General features: G+C 44.1%; 1 protein-coding gene across 2 annotated transcripts in view; it reads right to left on the reverse strand.

Annotated features, from left to right (window-relative positions):
- Nucleotides 1–22269, reverse strand: part of LOC120995060 (serine/threonine-protein kinase 38) — an 89905-nt gene that overhangs the window by 40245 nt on the left and 27391 nt on the right. For both annotated transcript variants that reach the window (XM_040424032.1, XM_040424033.1), the window contains exons 4-5: nt 9189–9311; nt 8988–9071 (exon numbers count right to left, since the gene is read on the reverse strand). In XM_040424032.1, coding sequence (XP_040279966.1) covers nt 8988–9071; nt 9189–9311 — 207 coding nt within the window. The remainder of the gene's footprint in view (nt 1–8987; nt 9072–9188; nt 9312–22269) is intronic.

Genomic DNA, 22269 nt, shown 5'->3' on the forward strand with positions numbered 1-22269 from the left:
CTCCCCCCACTGGGCCATCAGCTCTCCCCCCTTGTGCAATAGTCTCTGCTGCCCTGCTCCTCCTGACACCCGGATTGCACAGCGTCATTGGTTGCTATGACGATGTGCACTCCGGGCGCCCGGCCATAGTCACGCCCCCACCCCCTCGATTTCACCAACTTACCTTTCCAGCAGGGGTGCCACCGACACTCCATCGTTCCGCGCTGCACTGCTCCTGACGTCACACAGCATGTCAGGTCACGGCGTGCGTACGTCAGGTCAGTGCAGCAAGGGACCATGGACGTGCTGTGAAGTTTCCGGAGGCCCCCCGCTGGAAAGGTGAGTATTCCAAGCGCAGTGGGAGACCACGGAGCGGGAGTAATAGCAAGCGCTTCACTCCCGCTCAGTGGTCACATGACACAAACAAATCTTTGATGCAAAAAATTTGCATCGAGGATTTTTGTGTGTCGAATTACTCGATTTAATCGAGTAATCGTTTCAGCCCTAATTATGCATAAAAAAATCTTTAGTTTTTCCACATACCACTGTTTTCCTTGAGTTTTTACCTTAGTTACGGCTGTTTAAACATTTACAATATGAGGACCTTCTCAAGATGGCTCCTCTGCCAGTTCTCTGAGGCCAAAACTGCTTTCCCTCACTTCCCATACATACTTGCTGTAGCCAGCAGCTCCCTGCCAGCCAATCAGATTGGATTACTGAGAGACACGCCTCCTCACTCTGAAGCCTAATGCAGGCATGCAGTGTGAAGGACCGCCCCTCCGTCTTCCTGTCTTCTTAGCCGGAGACAGACAAGCCCTAACAATGGTCTTTTAAGGGAGCAGTGGAAAGGGACAGGGGACATTAATGAAAGCTGTTATTATAAGGTAATTACAGATCTTCTGACAATCATTGACAGACTAACTCAGATATACATGCCTAGCTCTAATAAACTAGCAAATAAAAAATATGACAGTTACCCTTTAAAGATTGTAAGACATTTTGTACACTGTGTAGCCTACATGACCACTACAGCCTAAAAATTTAAACCCTGTGGTTCTCCTCAACATTTCACATAACATGCTCAAGGTAAATTATCATGTGCCCTCCTTTTTCACCTTTCTGCTGCAGTCTCTCTAATTCTATGTCTCTTATTCATCAGACTACCCTACCCCCTGCACTTGGTTGGACCAGTGCTGAACAAAATCAGAGTATCAAGTGTTGGATTAGATAAAGATTATGGAGCAGATTCCAGATATTGGTGTGGAATCTGCGCCATAATCTTTATCTAATAAACACTTGCGAATAGACCCAAAGTGGTTGGATTAGCCATTTTGTTACCTGCATCCCATGCATATCAGTGTGCAAACTCTGCTTGCATACATCAGAAAACTCCCATGCAGATTTGAGGGGCAGCCATGGAAATAAGTGGCTTACTACTTATTTTCATGGACTCTGCAAAGAAAAGCAGAAGATTAGCCTCACTGAATGACGATGGGGCTAATCACAGTAATTAAAATTACACATTTGCAATAGAAATTTGAGGGTCTGCTCAGATCTCTGCCATGGATATTACAGGTCGGATTTTAAATCAGACCAATGTGAGCACGCCCTTAAGGAAATGAATAGCTGCCAATTTGGGCAATGCTCTTTGAACACACATGCCAGTGATTTTACAGTGCTTTATTGTAGGTGCTAACACATTGCTTGGTTTAGTTTATCCACTGTGTAACCTACACGACCACTACAGTGTAACATTTTACAAGATTGATCAGTCTGACAAACACTTGATAAGTATGAAAGGAGGGGGGGGGCACAGAATTTAATCACAACTCAAGCCACAGATAAATATCCCTGCACCTGGATTACAGTGCAAATGTTCTTAAAAGAGGACTAATACTAATGCTTCCCTGGTCTCCTGCTGGTCTCTTTACCAGGTTCCAACGCTGACATCGCGCACAGACACGTGACAGGTTTGGGGTGAGCTGGACCACAGAGTGAAGGCAAAAGGGCCAACAAGTGTTAAGCATCTCTGGGAACTCCTTCAAGACTGTTGGAAGACCATTTCAGGTGACTACCTCTTGAAGCTCATCAAGAGAATGCCAAGAGTGTGCAAAGCAGTAATCAAAGCAAAAGGTGGCTACTTTGAAGAACCTAGAATATGACATATTTTCAGTTGTTTCACACTTGTTTGTTATGTATATAATTCCACATGTGTTAATTCATAGTTTTGATGCCTTCATAGTCATGAAAATAAAGAAAACTCTTTGAATGAGAAGGTGTGTCCAAACTTTTGGTCTGTACTGTACACTGCAGTATTGCAATGCATAAATGTGAGGAGCTATGTATGCCTTGCATTACACTGGTGTGATACAATACAAAAGAATATTGTGGGTGAAAAAAAATAAATAAATAAAAATAACCAGTATTGGTTAGAAATGTAGATATGTAGAGAAAGGGCTCCTTCCCTCTGTGCTGAATCTCATTGTGCTTTATAAAACTGTAAATGGTTTTGTGTTGTAGTGCAGACTCTGAAATCATCATAGTTAAACTGCTACACCCATTTCCCTACTTCCTTTTAACCAACGCGCTTCCAACACATCTCTATCGCTTTGAGGAAGAATTAACTGCAGCCTTCAAAGACATACTAGAGAAGACATAACGGAGTACAGAAAGGCAATTTTATCATCACGGTAATAAAGAACTTTTAAAGGGCTTCTGTCAGCCCACTAAACCGTTTTTTTTTTTTTTGTTTACTAATAATCCCTACACTGCGATCTCTGCATACATAAGTTAAATAATCATTTTGGTTCAGTAGAATTTGATAAAAAGAGATTTTTAAAATATGCAAATTACCTTGCTACCAGCAAGTAGGGCGGCTACTTGCTGGTAGCAGCCGCATCCCCCGATCCTAATGACGCCCCCTCCGCATTGTGATTGACAGGGCCAGGGAACGGAATCATTCTCTGCTGGCCCTGCCTGTTAGCATTCAAAATCTGGCGCCTGCACTGCGGCCGTACGTATCTTCAATCTGCGCAGGCGCACTGAGAGGCGGCCGCTCGCTCCTCAATGCGCCGGGTGTAGATGTGACGTCATCGGCGCAGGCGCATTGAGGATGGAGCGGCCTAGCGAGTGGCCGTCTCTCAGTGCGCCTGCGCAGATTGAAGATAAGGTACGGCCGCGGCGCAGGCGCCAGATTTTGAATGCCAACAGGCAGGGCCAGCAGAGAACGATTCCGTTCCCTGGCCCTGTCAATCACAATGCGGAGGGGGCGTCATTAGGATCGGAGGATGCGGCTGCTACCAGCAAGTAGCCACCCTACTTGCTGGTAGCAAGGTAATTTGCATATTTTAAAAATCGCTTTTTATCAAATTCTACTGAACCAAAATGATTATTTAACTTATGTATGCAGAGATCGCAGTATAGGGATTATTATTAAGCAAAAAAAATAAAAATGGTTTAGTGGGCTGACAGAAGCCCTTTAACATTAGCACAAGTTGCAAAATCATCCACTAAAGAAGAATTAAGAAGCTTCAAGGGGGCTATGTGGACATCATAGTGGGGGACAGAGTTGTACTCCCCTCACTTGGTCACCCATTCATTTGACAATCGTTTTTCATTACCACAGTTGGATGGTCACAGATAAGCTTCACTGAGCTACAGTGTCAGTTGACAATCCTAAACAATACAGAGGACAATGGCACACGCTTAATAAATCTGGCTTATCTCTAGTTGTCCTAAAGACAGGGGTCAATTTGCAGTACAATTTGCAACACTTTCTGTTCTTAGGATTGGTAAATTTAATGGAAAAATGGCAGCTATGCACCTCTCGGATAACCCCTGCCCACTTTTCTCACTAAGACCATAATTTATGACTTTTTATGCCACAAAAGGGCACAAATCACTTAATAAAAGGTCCCACAATGTTCTAAAAGAAAGATTTTATCAGGGAAGGGTCCTGCAAGTCAATCATTGTTTGCAGTAAGAAATAATGACAATTCGATTGGGGTGTGGGACACGATTAGGAGTATGAATAGCGATCTTTTCTCTGAAAACAACCCAAGACTAACTCTTTCTTAAAGAGGACCTTTCACAGATCCTGACACTGTGAACTAAGTATACAGACATGGAGAGCGGCGCCCGGGGATCTCACTGCACTTACTATTATCCCTGGGCGACGCTTCGTTCTCCCGCTATGCCCTCCGGTATCTTCGGTCACTAAGTTAAGGTAGGCGGAGTCTGCCCTTGTTCTGCTGTAGCGCTGGCCAATTGCAGTGCAGAGCTCACAGCCTGGGAGCCTCTTTTCTCCCAGGCTGTGAGCTCTGCACTGCGATTGGCCAGCGCTACAGCAGAACAAGGGCAGACTCCGCCTACCATAACTTAGTGACCGAAGATACCGGAGGGCATAGCGGGAGAACGAAGCGTCGCCCAGGGATAATAGTAAGTGCAGTGAGATCCCCGGGCGCCGCTCTCCATGTCTGTATAGTTAGTTCACAGTGTCAGGATATGTGAAAGGTCCTCTTTAACATCACTACAGATCCCATGCTAGACCTCCAGAGATCTGACTTTTTTGAACAGCACGGTTGCTCAGTAGTTAGCACTAGTGCCTTGCAGCCCTGGGGTCCTAGGTTCAAATCCAAACCAGGACAAGATCTGCATGTTCTCCCCATGCTTGTCTGGGTCTACTCCAGATAATCTGGTTTCCTTCCATACTCTGTAGACATACTGCTAGAGAACTTACATTGTGAGCTCCACTGGGCACAGCAAGTGATGATAATGTCTGTAAAGTGCTGCAGTCAGTGCTATGTAAGTGAGTACAATTTTCTGGTTGAATTTTTTCTGGGAACACCATTCTGTTCATTTTACATAACCTTAGGTTATGCATCACAATAATGGAAATCCAGAGAGGTCCATTGGAAAACTACCTTGGTGTTCAGTGACAATAGTATGAATAACAATCAATAGATTCTGTACTGCTGTGACCCAACAGCTCATTATAAAACCTCTTTATACCATGTTGGATGCCCAATATATTCCTAAAAACTAACTGAATCATCTTTTACAATGAACTTAAGACTAAAGACATTTTTTTATTTCCAAACAGTGTCATAGATAGGGTTGAAACGATAACTCGATTGAGTCGAGTAATTAGACACAAAAAAATCCTCAATGCAAATCTTTTGCATTGAGGATTCGTTAGTGTCATGTGACCACGAAGCGGGAGTGAAGCGCTTGCTATTAATCAAGGCTTCATGGTCACCCACCAGCCCTCACCGTGCTGCTCTGTACTGTATCCTGACACATCGTCAGGTCATAGTGCACGTAAGCGCGCACTATGACCCGACGCTGTGTGACGTCAGGACGATAGTGCAGCGACAGCGTGCAGAGAAAATGATGATAGGGGCAAGGCCGAAATTGGCGCTTGCCCCTCATGGTGTCATTGAGACACATTGTATGGTTTGGCCATGTTTTCTCCCCCCCCCCCTTTCTCTTTTCTCTCCCTGTTTTTCTCCTCAGGTTAAGCTGGCAACTGGACGGCAGGTGATTGGCTCAGGAGGGTTGCTGTCCGGTTGCTGGGCTTAGGCTATTTTTAGCCCGAATCAAGGATTGGCCTGGAGGTTCTGTGGCGGGAACTGGACCACTATTTAAGGTCAGTCACTCACCTGGGTCTTGGCTGTCGGAATCTTCAATCAAGAAGGAAGCATCCCCCGCCCGCCCTCCCTGTTTTTTGTTGCGGTCTTGTTGAATTTGGGGGGGGGGTTAGTCGCCCAGTCTTTTGGGTGGACGGATATTAACTTAAGGGATTGTTTGGTATTTATTTCATTTAAACTCAGTATGATTAATTTATTGTGGTAATATTTATTGGTGCCCCCAGATTTAATAAAGACCGCGGCCTTATTTATCCACAATTGGTTGTCAGTCGTTATTATTATAGGTATTAATTATAGGGGTTTGTTAGTTGTCGATTGTGACACCATGAGGAGCTGTGAAGCGGCGCCCCTACAGGAGAGGTAAGTACTGGAGCTGGGGACATGGCTAGAGGGGCAGCTGATGAGTTTTTATAAAGAAAAACATTCTTTTAATTCGTTTTTTGTTATTAGAGTACTCGATTAATTGATAAAATACTCAATTACAAAAATAGTCGATAGCTGCAGCCCTAGTCATAGATAACTACACTGCCTGCCTGTCCAAAAAAAAAAAGATTCTCAAATGGGGTTAAGGTCTGGACTCTGTGGTGGCCAATCCATGTGTGAAGATGATGTCTCATGCTCCCTGAACCACTCTCACAATTTGAGCCCAAAGAATCCTGGCATTGTCATCTTGGAATATGCCGGTGCCATCAGGGAAGAAAAAATCCATTGATGGAATAACCTGGTCATACACTATGTTCAGGTAGTCACCTGACCTCATTATTGGAGCACATACTGTTGCTGAACCTAGACCTGACCAACTACAGCAACCCCAGATCATAACACTGCCCCCACAGGCTTGTGCAGTAGGCACTAGGCATGATGGGTGCATCACTTCATCTGCCTCTCTTCTTACCCTGATGCGCCCATCACTCTGGAACAGGGTAAATCTGGACTCCTCAGACCACATGACCTTCTTCCATTGCTCCAGAGTCCAATCTTTATGCTCCCTAGCAAATTGAAGCTTTTTTTCTGGTTTGCCTCACTGATTAGTGGTTTTCTTACGGCTACACAGCTGTTCAGTCCCAATCCCTTGAGTTCCCTTCACATTGTGTGTGTGGAAATGCTGTTTTTCTTCGATTTGATTACACGATCATTCAGGATTTTTTCCCTGCCACATTTCTTCCTCGAATACGATAGGTCCCCCACTATCCTTCCAGTTTTTAATAATGCATTGGACAGTCTTAACCCAATTTTAGTAGTTTCTGCAATCTCCTTAGATGTTTTCTCTGCTTGATGCATGCCAATGATTTCACCCTTCTCAAACAGACATGGTTGTTTAAGAAATGAGAAGCAACTCATTGCACCAGTTGGGGTTAAATAACTTGTTGCTAGCTGAAAGATAATCGCCCATACAGTAATTATCCAATAGGAGGCTTATAACTAACTATTTGCTTAGTTAAATCCAGGTGGCGACTTGCCTTTTTTGGGGCAGGCAGTGTATTTCTCTCCAAATTTAGTAACATAGTAATATAGTACAGTCATGTGACTTAATTAGGACACCCTTTGAAAGCATGTGGTTTTTTGTAACATTTTTAATAAATGGTTATTTCATCTCCGTTTCAACAATACAGAGAGATTAAAGTAATCCAACTAAACAAAGAAAACTGAAGAAAAGTCTTTTCAAGATCTTCTGTAAATGTCATTCTACAAAAATGCTATTAGGGGCAAGGGTGTCCTATCTTTTTCCTCAGTTAGAATAGGCGAGTGTTACCTCCTTTGGCTGAAATAACTGCAGTGAGACGGTTCTTGTAGCCATCTACCAGTCTTCGACATCGGTCTGAGGAAATTTTACCCCACTCCTCAATGCAGAACTTTTTCAGCTGTGAGATGTTTGAGGGGTTTCTTGCACGTACAGCCCTTTTCAAGTCACCCCACAGCATCTCAATGGGATTCAAATCTGGACTTTGACTTGGCCATTCCAGGACTCTCCATTTCTTCTTTTTCAGCCAATCTTTGGTTGATTTACTAGTATGTTTTGGGTCATTGTCATGTTGCATGGTCCAGTTCCGCTTCAGCTTTAATTTTCTAACTGATGGTCTCACATGTTCTTCAAGCACCTTCTGATACACAGTAGAATTCAACGTGGATTCTATGATGGTGAGCTGACCAGGTCCTGCTGCAGCAAAGCAGCCCCAAACCATGACACTTCCACCTCCATGCTTCACAGTTGGTATGATGTTCTTTTCTTGGAATGCTGTGTTTGGTTTACGCCAAACATGTCCTCTGCTGTTGTGTCCAAATAATTCAATTTTGGACTCATCTGTCCAAAGAACATTATTCCAGAAGTCCTGGTCTTTGTCAACTTTATCTCTGGCAAATGTCAGTCTGGCCTCGATGTTTCTCTTGGAAAGCAAAGGTTTCCTCCTTGCACACCTCCCATGCAAGTTAAACTTGTACAGTCTCTTTCTGATTGTAGAGGCATGTACTTCTACATCAACAGTAGCCAGAGCCTGCTGTAGTTCTCGAGATGACACTTTAGGGTTTTTGGAGACCTCTTTTAGCATCTTGCGGTCTGCTCTTGGGGTGAACTTGCTGGGGAGACCAGTCCTGGGCATGTTGGCAGTTGTTTTGAAAGCCCTCCACTTGTAGACTATCTTCCGGACAGTGGAATGGCTGATTTCAAAATCTTTTGAGATCTTTTTAAATCCCTTCCCAGACTCATAGGCTGCTACAATCTTTTTTCGGAAGTCCTCTGACAGCTCTTTTGCTCTCACCATGGTGCTCACTCTCACTTCAACAGTCAGGAGCACACCAAACTAAATGTCTGAGGTTTAAATAGGGCAAGCCTCATTCAACATGCAGAGTAACGATCTACTAATTATGTGCACCTGGTGTGAGATCTGAGCCAATTTAAGAGGGAATACATGTGAGGGTGTCCTATCTTTTTCCTCAGTTAGAATAGGCATTTTTGTAGAATGACATTTACAGAAGATCTTGAAAAGACTTTTCTTCAGTTTTCTTTGTTTAGTTGGATTACTTTAATCTCTCTGTATTGTTGAAACGGAGATGAAATAACCATTTATTAAAAATGTTACAAAAAACCACATGCTTTCAAAGGGTGTCCTAATTTTTTCACATGACTGTATATAAGGCCGAAAAAAGACATTTGTCCATCCAGTTCGTCCTGTTATCCTGCAAGTTGACCCAGAGGAAAGCAAAAAAAAAAAAAAAAAAAACACGCAACAACTTATGTACAAGCCAATTTTCCCAATTTGAGGGGGGAAAAAATTCCTTCCCGACAATCAGAATAACTCCCTGGATCAACAACCTCTCTCTAGTATCCAACTAAAATAAGCTACACAGGATGCTTCTGCTTACCTGTTCTTTCTCCAGCATATCGGATTTCCTCAAAATCTTCATTGCATACACATGACCAGTGTCTTTCTTCTGAACCAGTCTGACCTACAAGAAAAAAAAGTCACTTAGATTTTTTTAGGATTCACACTAATTTTCTCCATCAGTTCATATTTCTATATGTGTTATACTAATAACTGAAAGCAATACATTTTGTCTTCTTACCTCCCCAAAAGCTCCTCTTCCTATTACTTTCAAGGATTCAAAGTCCTCTAATCCCAAGCGTGTTCTCTTCAGTCGTAGAAACTCTGTTTCTTTTCGAGCATGTGCCGACCTTCGCATCTTTTTCTAGTTTTGTATGCAATAAAAATATGTTAGCTAGTGAAAAGTAGTCTACAAAACGGATCCTTGTTTTGGGACCAAGGTACTGATGTCAAAAAGCGGTACAGGAATAGAATAGCTAAATAAGGCTACTTTCACATATGCATATAAACTATCCGGCAGAGAAACAGCCTGCCGGAGTTCACTATATCCAACATAGCCAGATAGGGCCGGAGCACGACCAGACCCCATTGACTAGAATGAGACCTGGAGGCGATTTGGCCTGTTTCCGGGACCTGACGGTATTTGACTGGACAAAAACTAGTAAAAGCAACGGTTTTTGTCCAGGTGAATCCTGCAGTAATGCCGGAAGCAGGCTGGATCTTTGCTGGGTCCCACCGTATTCAACATTGCCAGATAGGGCTGCCAGACCCCATTGATTAGAACGAGACGTGGTGATCTGGCCCGTTTCCGGCATGAGTGTCGGGATTGGGCTAGACAAAAAAAACGGTGCTTGCACTAGTGCCAGAAACAGGCCTGCCAGGTCCCCTTCTAGTCAATGGGGTCTGGCAGTGTTCTGGCCCTATCCAGCTATGCGGATACGATGAACTCTGACAGAACAGCCTGTCGGACAGTTTAAACACATATGTGAAAGTAGCCTAAGAGGATTAGATTACACATTTTTTATTTTCACATTATACGAAATCTAAAACTCATTGTTACAACCTGTAAACCCCCTTTAAAGCCAGATTTTCATAGAGGGGTTTGGTGCAGTTTGTTTCTAAAGGGGCCAAAGCCAGGAAGGAAAGTGTTACCTCTAACTAGTTTTGGCTGAAAAGGGGGCCAATGTAAATTCTAAATTCATTTGAACAGTCTAAGGAAAAATTTCTCTGACATGCTGATTATTGAACAGCAAACCAGGTATGTCCTGACCATGGCTTAGAAGCATCAGAAATGGCCTAGAGGGGATAACGCTGGGTCTGTACATTTTGGTGCAAATATAGCACAAAAAAATAAATAAGTAAAATTTGCTTGTTTGGACCCAGAAATGTCATGTTATTGTCTTCATGTATGCAGTTCAGATTTTGCGTAAAAAAAATAATAATTGAGAACTCAGGGTAAAATTAGTCCCATGCTTACCAACGTTAGATGGTCTGATCTACCTAAGCAGATACATAATTAGGTACAGTGCACAGTGTGCAGGAGTCACACAGTTTATACTAATGAAGCGATCTGATCCTAAACCTGTGCGAGGTCAGTATATTGGGAAAGGCATTACTGATCTCAAAGGACGAGATATGGTCGAGTTATCGGCAGTAAATATACAGCAACTTTTAATGGTACTGAATTATGGATAAACAAAAACTCTGCGCCAATACCCTCTTGGAATAGTACACTTTCATTTTTCGTGGTAATTGCTGCTGAGAAGACTGTACTCATTTATTTTCCAATAATTTGAATTCCTAGGACGATTTTCTAGGCATGCTAATTGTTAACAGAATGTCTGATAACTAGCACCGGAGAGAGTCTTGGTTGTAAAAAACCTGCAACTGAATAATTTTTTTTAGAAATTGATGAAAAATACAAAATGATATTAAATTGGCTCAATAAGGCTTCATGCACACGACCATAATTCATCCACGTGCTATCCGCATTTTTGGTGGATGGCACACTGACCCAATCATTTCTATGGGACTTTGCACACATCAGTTTTTTTTGTGGATTCATGCGGCATTTCAGCAAATTACAGGGCATGTCCTATTCTTGTATGCATCAGAGGTGGATTGACCATCGATCTTACAGGGAAATTTCCCGGTGGGCCGAAGCCCAGGGGCCGGCCAGTGGAAGTTTTCGGAAATGTATTTTGTGCTGGTGGCAGTATTTTGTGGTATTTGGATCTGTTAGGATGGTATAATGTGCCACAATATGGATATTGCTGGCCCTGCTTTCCATTAATTTGAACCCAACTACAAAACGGGCCACTTTTAATATTTTTTTCAGGGCCACTTTAAGTTCCCAGTCCGCCCCTGGTATGCATTGTGGATCAAAATAGTCATTTTTATTGAGGATTGAGAAAAATGAGGAGTGCACACAGAAGGTATTCGTATTTTATGGGGCTGTGGTTTGCAGATTGAAATATGGACAAGGTTGTGTGCATCATCCCCAATACTCAAAATGCTTTTATAAATGCCAAACCATAAAATTATTTTCAGCAAATTACAGGGACAAACCCAAACATTTGCTTCAGTGACATTAGAACCTTTAATATGAACCTAGAACAGGTTATAGGCTATGTATACCTTAAATGTATTTTCCATATCCAATTGAATGTGGTATGTGATAAAATTCATGTTTGTAATTGTGTTAAAGATTTTCAACAGTTTGTCTTATGCAGCCTGCATTTATCTTCTTATGACTCATTCATAGCCCCTCGCTCTGTTTGATAGCCTTCCCTCTAAGGAGGCGGTCCTATCAGTGATTGATTCCTCAGAGGGAAGGCAGTCGGTCAAATCAGTGATTGATAGCCTTCCCTCTGAGGAGTCGGTCAAATCAGTGATTGATAGTCTTATCTCTATAAGGAGGAGGTCCTATCAATCACTGATCGGAACGGATCCTCGTAGAAGGAAGAGAATCAATCACTGATAGGACCGCCTTCTTATAAAGAAAATACTATCAGTTATTGATTGCCTTCCCTCTAAAGAGCCTGTCCTATCAGTGATTGATAGCCTTCCTTCTATGAGGCAGTCCTATCAGTGATTGTTAGACTTCCCTCTATGAGGAGGAGGTCCTATCAGTGATTGACAGCCTTCCCTCTATGAGGAGGAGGTCCTATCAGTGATTGATTGCCTTCACTCTAAAGAGCCTGTCCTATCAGTGATTGATTGCCTTCCCTCTGAGGAGGCAGTCCTAACAGCTAATGACAGCCTTCTCTCTATGAGGATGAGGTCCTATCAGTGATTGATATCCTTCCCTCTATGAGGAAGCAGTCCTATCCGTGATTGTTAGACTTCCTTCTATGAGGAGGCAGCCCTATCAGTGATTGATAGCCTTCCTTCTATGAGGAGGCAGCCCTATCAGTGATTGATAGCCTTCCTTCTATGAGGAGGCAGCCCTATCAGTGATTGATAGCCTTCCTTCTATGAGGAGGAGGTCCTAACAGCTAATGACAGCCTTCTCTCAATGAGGAAGCAGTCCTATCAGTGATTGGCAGCCTTCCTTCTATGAGGAGGCAGTCCTATCAGTGATTGATAGCCTTCCTTCTATGAGGAGGAGGTCCTAACAGCTAATGACAGCCTTCTCTCTATGAGGAGGAGGTCCTAACAGCTAATGACAGCCTTCTCTCTATGAGGAAGCAGTCCTATCAGTGATTGATAGCCTTCCTTCTATGAGGAGGCAGCCCTATCAGTGATTGATAGCCTTCCTTCTATGAGGAGGAGGTCCTAACAGCTAATGACAGCCTTCTCTCTATGAGGAAGCAGTCCTATCAGTGATTGATATCCTTCCCTCTATGAGAAAGCAGTCCTATCAGTGATTGGCAGCCTTCCTTCTATGAGGAGGCAGTCCTATCAGTGATTGTTAGACTTGCCTCTATGAGAAGGAGGTCCTATCAGTGATTGATTGCCTTCCCTCTAAAGAGCCTGTCCTATCAGTGATTGATAGCCTTCCCTCTGAGGAGGCAGTCCTAACAGCTAATGACAGCCTTCTCTCTATGAGGAAGCAGCCCTATCAGTGATTGATAGCCTTCCTTCTATGAGGAGGAGGTCCTAACAGTGATTGATAGCCTTCCTTCTATGAGGAGGCAGCCCTATCAGTGATTGATAGCCTTCCTTCTATGAGGAGGCAGCCCTATCAGTGATTGATAGCCTTCCTTCTATGAGGAGGAGGTCCTAACAGCTAATGACAGCCTTCTCTCAATGAGGAAGCAGTCCTATCAGTGATTGGCAGCCTTCCTTCTATGAGGAGGCAGTCCTATCAGTGATTGATAGCCTTCCTTCTATGAGGAGGAGGTCCTAACAGCTAATGACAGCCTTCTCTCTATGAGGAGGAGGTCCTAACAGCTAATGACAGCCTTCTCTCTATGAGGAAGCAGTCCTATCAGTGATTGATAGCCTTCCTTCTATGAGGAGGCAGCCCTATCAGTGATTGATAGCCTTCCTTCTATGAGGAGGAGGTCCTAACAGCTAATGACAGCCTTCTCTCTATGAGGAAGCAGTCCTATCAGTGATTGATATCCTTCCCTCTATGAGAAAGCAGTCCTATCAGTGATTGGCAGCCTTCCTTCTATGAGGAGGCAGTCCTATCAGTGATTGTTAGACTTGCCTCTATGAGAAGGAGGTCCTATCAGTGATTGATTGCCTTCCCTCTAAAGAGCCTGTCCTATCAGTGATTGATAGCCTTCCCTCTGAGGAGGCAGTCCTAACAGCTAATGACAGCCTTCTCTCTATGAGGAAGCAGCCCTATCAGTGATTGATAGCCTTCCTTCTACAGGGAGTGCAGAATTATTAGGCAAGTTGTATTTTTGAGGATTAATTTTATTATTGAACAACAACCATGTTCTCAATGAACCCAAAAAACTCAATATCAAAGCTGAATATTTTTGAAAGTAGTTTTTAGTTTGTTTTTAGTTTTAGCTATTTTAGGGGGATATCTGTGTGTGCAGGTGACGATTACTGTGCATAATTATTAGGCAACTTAACAAAAAACAAATATATACCCATTTCAATTATTTATTTTTACCAGTGAAACCAATATAACATCTCAACATTCACAAATATACATTTCTAACATTCAAAAACAAAACAAAAACAAATCAGTGACGAATATAGCCACCTTTCTTTGCAAGGACACTCAAAAGCCTGCCATCCATGGATTCTGTCAGTGTTTTGATCTGTTCACCATCAACATTGCGTGCAGCAGCAACCACAGCCTCCCAGACACTGTTCAGAGAGGTGTACTGTTTTCCCTCCTTGTAAATCTCACATTTGATGATGGACCACAGGTTCTCAATGGGGTTCAGATCAGGTGAACAAGGAGGCCATGTCATTAGATTTTCTTCTTTTATACCCTTTCTTGACAGCCACGCTGTGGAGTACTTGGACGCGTGTGATGGAGCATTGTCCTGCATGAAAATCATGTTTTTCTTGAAAGATGCAGACTTCTTCCTGTACCACTGCTTGAAGAAGGTGTCTTCCAGAAACTGGCAGTAGGACTGGGAGTTGAGCTTGACTCCATCCTCAACCCGAAAAGGCCCCACAAGCTCATCTTTGATGATACCAGCCCAAACTAGTACTCCACCTCCACCTTGCTGGCGTCTGAGTCGGACTGGAGCTCTCTGCCCTTTACCAATCCAACCACGGGCCCATCCATCTGGCCCATCAAGACTCACTCTCATTTCATCAGTCCATAAAACCTTAGAAAAATCAGTCTTGAGATATTTCTTGGCCCAGTCTTGACGTTTCAGCTTGTGTGTCTTGTTCAGTGGTGGTCGTCTTTCAGCCTTTCTTTCCTTGGTCATGTCTCTGAGTATTGCACACCTTGTGCTTTTGGGCACTCCAGTGATGTTTCAGCTCTGAAATATGGCCAAACTGGTGGCAAGTGGCATCTTGGCAGCTGCACGCTTGACTTTTCTCAGTTCATGGGCAGTTATTTTGTGCCTTGGTTTTTCCACACGCTTCTTGCGACCCTGTTGACTATTTTGAATGAAACGCTTGATTGTTCGATGATCACGCTTCAGAAGCTTTGCAATTTTAAGAGTGCTGCATCCCTCTGCAAGATATCTCACTATTTTTGACTTTTCTGAGCCTGTCAAGTCCTTCTTTTGACCCATTTTGCCAAAGGAAAGGAAGTTGCCTAATAATTATGCACACCTGATATAGGGTGTTGATGTCATTAGACCACACCCCTTCTCATTACAGAGATGCACATCACCTAATATGCTTAATTGGTAGTAGGCTTTCGAGCCTATACAGCTTGGAGTAAGACAACATGCATAAAGAGGATGATGTGGTCAAAATACTCATTTGCCTAATAATTCTGCACGCAGTGTATGAGGAGGAGGTCCTAACAGTGATTGATAGCCTTCCTTCTATGAGGAGGCAGCCCTATCAGTGATTGATAGCCTTCCTTCTATGAGGAGGAGGTCCTAACAGCTAATGACAGCCTTCTCTCTATGAGGAGGAGGTCCTAACAGCTAATGACAGCCTTCTCTCTATGAGGAAGCAGTCCTATCAGTGATTGATAGCCTTCCTTCTATGAGGAGGCAGCCCTATCAGTGATTGATAGGACCTCCTCCTCATAGAAGGAAGGCTAACAGCTAATGACAGCCTTCTCTCTATGAGGAAGCAGTCCTATCAGTGATTGATATCCTTCCCTCTATGAGGAAGCAGTCCTATCAGTGATTGTTAGACTTGCCTCTATGAGGAGGAGGTCCTATCAGTGATTGATTGCCTTCCCTCTAAAGAGCCTGTCCTATCAGTGATTGATAGCCTTCCCTCTGAGGCAGTCCTAACAGCTAATGACAGCCTTCTCTCTATGAGGAAGCAGCCCTATCAGTGATTGATAGGACCTCCTCCTCATAGAAGGAAGGCTATCAATCACTGATAGGGCTGCTTCCTCATAGAGAGAAGGCTGTCATTAGCTGTTAGGACTGCCTCCTCATAGAAGGAAGGCTAACAGTGATTGATAGCCTTCCTTCTATGAGGAGGCAGCCCTATCAGTGATTGATAGCCTTCCTTCTATGAGGAGGAGGTCCTAACAGCTAATGACAGCCTTCTCTCTATGATGAAGCAGTCCTATCAGTGATTGATAGGGCTGCCTCCTCATAGAAGGAAGGCTATCAATCACTGATAGGACTGCTTCATCATAGAGAGAAGGCTGTCATTAGCTGTTAGGACCTCCTCCTCATAGAAGGAAGGCTATCACTGTTATCAATCACTGATAGGGCTGCCTCCTCATAGAAGGAAGGCTATCACTGTTAGGACCTCCTCCTCATAGAAGGAAGGCTATCAATCACTGATAGCCTTCCTTCTATGAGGAGGCAGCCCTATCAGTGATTGATTGCCTTCCTTCTATGAGGAGGCAGCCCTATCAGTGATTGATAGCCTTCCTTCTATGAGGAGGAGGTCCTAACAGCTAATGACAGCCTTCTCTCTATGAGGAGGAGGTCCTATCAGTGATTGATAGGGCTGCCTCCTCATAGAAGGAAGGCTATCAGTGATTGATAGCCTTCCTTCTATGAGGAGGCAGCCCTATCAATCACTGATAGGACCTCCTCCTCATAGAGAGAAGGCTGTCATTAGCTGTTAGGACCTCCTCCTCATAGAAGGAAGGCTATCAATCACTGATAGGGCTGCCTTCTCATAGAAGGAAGGCTATCAATCACTGATAGGACCTCCTCCTCATAGAGGGAAGGCTATCAATCACTGATAGCCTTCCTTCTATGAGGAGGCAGCCCTATCAGTGATTGATAGAAGGAAGGCTATCAATCACTGATAGGGCTGCTTCCTCATAGAGAGAAGGCTGTCATTAGCTGTTAGGACTGCCTCCTCAGAGGGAAGGCTATCAATCACTGATAGGACAGGCTCTTTAGAGGGAAGGCAATCAATCACTGATAGGACCTCCTCCTCATAGAAGGAAGGCTGCCAATCACTGATAGCCTTCTCTCTATGAGGAAGCAGTCCTATCAATCACTGATAGGACTGCTTCCTCATAGAGAGAAGGCTGTCATTAGCTGTTAGCCTTCCTTCTATGAGGAGGAGGTCCTATCAATCACTGATAGCCTTCCTTCTATGAGGAGGCAGCCCTATCAATCACTGATAGGACTGCTTCCTCATAGAGAGAAGGCTGTCATTAGCTGTTAGGACCCCCTCCTCATAGAGAGAAGGCTGTCATTAGCTGTTAGGACCTCCTCCTCATAGAAGGAAGGCTATCAATCACTGATAGCCTTCCTTCTATGAGGAGGCAGCCCTATCAATCACTGATAGGGCTGCCTCCTCATAGAGAGAAGGCTATCAATCACTGATAGGACTGCTTCCTCATAGAGAGAAGGCTGTCATTAGCTGTTAGCCTTCCTTCTATGAGGAGGCAGCCCTATCAATCACTGATAGGACCTCCTCCTCATAGAGAGAAGGCTGTCATTAGCTGTTAGGACCTCCTCCTCATAGAAGGAAGGCTATCAATCACTGATAGGGCTGCCTCCTCATAGAAGGAAGGCTATCAGTGATTGATAGCCTTCCTTCTATGAGGAGGAGGTCCTATCAATCACTGATAGCCTTCCTTCTATGAGGAGGCAGCCCTATCAGTGATTGATAGCCTTCCTTCTATGAGGAGGAGGTCCTAACAGCTAATGACAGCCTTCTCTCTATGAGGAGGAGGTCCTATCAGTGATTGATAGGGCTGCCTCCTCATAGAAGGAAGGCTATCATTGATTGATAGCCTTCCTTCTATGAGGAGGAGGTCCTAACAGTAATTGATAGCCTTCCTTCTATGAGGAGGCAGCCCTATCAATCACTGTTAGGACCTCCTCCTCATAGAAGGAAGGCTATCAATCAATGATAGCCTTCCTTCTATGAGGAGGCAACCCTATCAATCACTGATAGGACCTCCTCCTCATAGAGAGAAGGCTGTCATTAGCTGTTAGGACCTCCTCCTCATAGAAGGAAGGCTATCAATCACTGATAGCCTTCCTTCTATGAGGAGGAGGTCCTAACAGCTAATGACAGCCTTCTCTCTATGAGGAAGCAGTCCTATCAGTGATTGATAGCCTTCTCTCTATGAGGAGGCAGCCCTATCAGTGATTGATAGCCTTCCTTCTATGAGGAGGCAGCCCTATCAGTGATTGATAGGACCTCCTCCTCATAGAAGGAAGGCTATCAATCACTGATAGCCTTCCTTCTATGAGGAGGCAGCCCTATCAGTGATTGATAGCCTTCCTTCTATGAGGAGGAGGTCCTATCAATCACTGATAGCCTTCCTTCTATGAGGAGGCAGCCCTATCAGTGATTGATAGGACCTCCTCCTCATAGAAGGAAGGCTATCAATCACTGATAGGGCTGCCTCCTCATAGAAGGAAGGCTATCAGTGATTGATAGCCTTCCTTCTATGAGGAGGAGGTCCTAACAGCTAATGACAGCCTTCTCTCTATGAGGAAGCAGTCCTATCAGTGATTGATAGCCTTCTCTCTATGAGGAGGCAGCCCTATCAGTGATTGATAGCCTTCCTTCTATGAGGAGGCAGCCCTATCAATCACTGATAGGGCTGCCTCCTCATAGAGAGAAGGCTATCAATCACTGATAGGACTGCTTCCTCATAGAGAGAAGGCTGTCATTAGCTGTTAGCCTTCCTTCTATGAGGAGGAGGTCCTATCAATCACTGATAGCCTTCCTTCTATGAGGAGGCAGCCCTATCAGTGATTGATAGCCTTCCTTCTATGAGGAGGAGGTCCTAACAGCTAATGACAGCCTTCTCTCTATGAGGAGGAGGTCCTATCAGTGATTGATAGGGCTGCCTCCTCATAGAAGGAAGGCTATCATTGATTGATAGGACCTCCTCCTCATAGAAGGAGGGCTATCAATTACTGTTAGGACCTCCTCCTCATAGAAGGAAGGCTATCAATTACTGTTAGCCTTCCTTCTATGAGGAGGAGGTCCTAACAGTAATTGATAGCCTTCCTTCTATGAGGAGGAGGTCCTAACAGTAATTGATAGCCCTCCTTCTATGAGGAGGAGGTCCTATCAATCAATGATAGCCTTCCTTCTATGAGGAGGCAGCCCTATCAATCACTGATAGCCTTCTCTCTATGAGGAGGCAGCCCTATCAGTGATTGATAGCCTTCTCTCTATGAGGAGGCAGCCCTATCAATCACTGATAGGACTGCTTCCTCATAGAGAGAAGGCTGTCATTAGCTATTAGGACCTCCTCCTCATAGAAGGAAGGCTAACAGTAATTGATAGCCTTCCTTCTATGAGGAGGCAGCCCTATCAGTGATTGATAGCCTTCCTTCTATGAGGAGGAGGTCCTAACAGCTAATGACAGCCTTCTCTCTATGATGAAGCAGTCCTATCAGTGATTGATAGCCTTCCTTCTATGAGGAGGCAGCCCTATCAGTGATTGATAGGACCTCCTCCTCATAGAAGGAAGGCTAACAGCTAATGACAGCCTTCTCTCTATGAGGAAGCAGTCCTATCAGTGATTGATAGCCTTCCTTGTACGACTGTGTATACAGAGATAGCTGTCAGTCATATAAAACTATACGTCAATCAGCTCAGCTCCTCCTGCTTTACAACATGCTGCCTGTAGATTACACTCAATTTCATGGTGAAAATTTCCCTTCAATGATATTTTAAGCTGACATCTTCTTGATTCAAGTTGATCTTACTTGGTTGCAAAGGTGTCAGTTTAAGGGGTATCCTTATCTCAGCCCTGGGTGGCATGAGGAACGGGGGCAGCTGAGCAGGTTGTGCTACTCTGTTTCTGTAGCTCCCATTCAGATCTATGAGAGGTGCACTGAGCTGTCTCTGTAACTCCAGCCAATCTGGCCTCTGCATAAAATGGGTATTCCAAACTCAACCATGAATGGTGAGGTGGGATTACCCCCATAAAAGAGCACAGCACTTCATCAACAGGCAAAGGATGACCTCTGATTTTTTTTTATGACACGACCAGTCATCTCTTGAAATAATCACCATTTCATCTCCAGTACCAAAATACACAAATATTCTGAATGGATGGCAAGTTTCAATCTTTTGTTGTTGCTATGTCATTTACAACTTTTTTTGGCGACATAGCAAATGCCATTTATGTAATACCCTCAGTCTGAAAGAATATTCTAAGGATGAAAAGATCAGATAGTGTAACTAGGTACGTAACTGCAGGGAAAGGCAGGAGATGGTCTGTGGAACACTTCTGAGGGCACAGAAGAAGCGTGTGCCAGCATTGCATAACATCTGGTGCCTTCATTTCCTCATACTCTTAGAAAGGTGTGGCAGCTATAAACTAATAGACGTGGTGTAGAAAGAGATAGCTGTCTGCACGCCTTCACTCCAACTGCCACAAGCTATCTCTGTACCTTCATGTACTTCTCTGTGTGACACCTCGCTAACCGTGCTCTCTCATTGGCACAGTACTCACATGTGGCAGAAACACTTCAGATGAATGGGAGAGTTGCAGAAATTTTCTGTAGGTTGCATATGCTCTGAGGTGGTGGAGATAAGCGGTGGCACATCTAATCACACCATAGCGGGGGTGATGAGGATCGGTTCTAGGGGGGGCAAGCAGCTGCCAAAGGTGTCTAGCAGCAGCCATTTTCCTTCTCTCCATTCAGGACACTGCCAAGTTGGACATGCATGGAGGGGATGAAAGAGAGTGAGCTGGCGGCTGAAGGGACATTTGGCCAACAGCTATCTAATGTGCATGGGCAGCCATACAGGAGATAGCAATCTGCAGATCAAGCTAAATTTGGTGATATCTGCCGACAATCTGCGTAGCCAAACAAACACAAAAGATTAAGGGGGAAATTTATCAAGCCCTGCGCTTTACAATTCTGGCTTCAAAAAGTTGCAAAACAGGTTTTTGGACTTGTCTGCATCAACATTATGCATTTTTACTCCACTCACTCCCTTTTGAGAAGTGACTGGGACAGCAGGCATGGTGCCTCGTCGGTTTAAGGCCTCCTGCACGCGAACGTAGGTGTCCTGTTGCCGTACTGCGGATGCGCAATACACGGGCACCATACCGTGTGCATTCCGCATCACGGATGCGGACCCATCGACTTGAATGGGTCCGCAAATCCAGAGATGCGGAACGGAACACTACGGAGTGCTTTTGTGGGGTTCCGTCGCGCAAAATATAGAACTTGCTCTATCTTTTTTGCGGAACGGACGGATGCCAACCCATTCAAGTTGAATGGGTCTGGATCCGTCCCGGCGGCCGCACAGAGTTTCCCCGTGCATTAGGAACCGCAAATTGCAGTCCCCAATGCACGGAACGGAACGAATACGTCCGTGTGCAGGAGGCTTAAGCCAGATTTATCAACTGCTAATTTTTAAAGTCGCAAAGACTGTCGTCATCTTACTTATGGAAAGGGAGGAGTAAAACATGTATTACCATCAAGACAGAAGTGTTAGACTTAAAGGGAACCTGTCATGTGGATATTTGATTATAATCTAACTAATTATATACAATAATTAACTACTAAAAAGTACCTTAGATGTATTCACTTACTGGTGTGACAGATGGTTATCTCATAATATACACACAAAGATGTCGCATGCCAATGTGCTGATTTTGAGTCCAGCGTGATGTCATTGAGTCCAGCGTATATTTAATTCAGAGCTGTAGCCACTCCCTTGCCCACATGCTGCTGGTTCATATGGAAACAAACTGTCATTCAGCAGCAGGTGGCGGGGAGAGTCAGGAGCTCATGAATATTCATGACTCATCATTATCAGCTGGAGCTTTTCAATACAAGATGTTGGCAGATTAACTGGGTCTATTAAAGAAAGTGACCCAGCATTGTGCTAAGAGAATCAATCACTTATTTATGTTGCCCTTAGTTAGGACACCATAAAACTGGTGACAGGTTCCCTTTAAAGATCCACCAAATTTATCAAACCTTGTGCAACATTTCATCAATTTGGCGCAAATTACAGCAATAAAGGCTCCTGCAAAACGAACTGAATTCCCTTCATGATAAATTTACCCCAAGACTAGATGTTACCAGAATAAGCTGTGTGCAAAAAGAATCTACTGATAAATGTCTCAATGACCAGCTTCAGGCTCCGTTTTAATTTCTAACTTAAAGGGGTTGTCTCACTTCAGCAAACGCCATTTAACATATAATAGTGTAAAAGTTAATACAAGGCACTTACTAATGTATTGTGATTGTCCATATTGCTTCCTTTGCTGTCTCTTTTCCATGGTTATGACCACCCTGCTATCCATGAGTGGTGGCAGTGCTTGCACACTATAGGAAAAAGTGCCGGCCGGG

Source organism: Bufo bufo, chromosome 3 (assembly GCF_905171765.1).
Source record: "Bufo bufo chromosome 3, aBufBuf1.1, whole genome shotgun sequence".
In the NCBI taxonomy this organism is placed as follows: domain Eukaryota; kingdom Metazoa; phylum Chordata; class Amphibia; order Anura; family Bufonidae; genus Bufo; species Bufo bufo.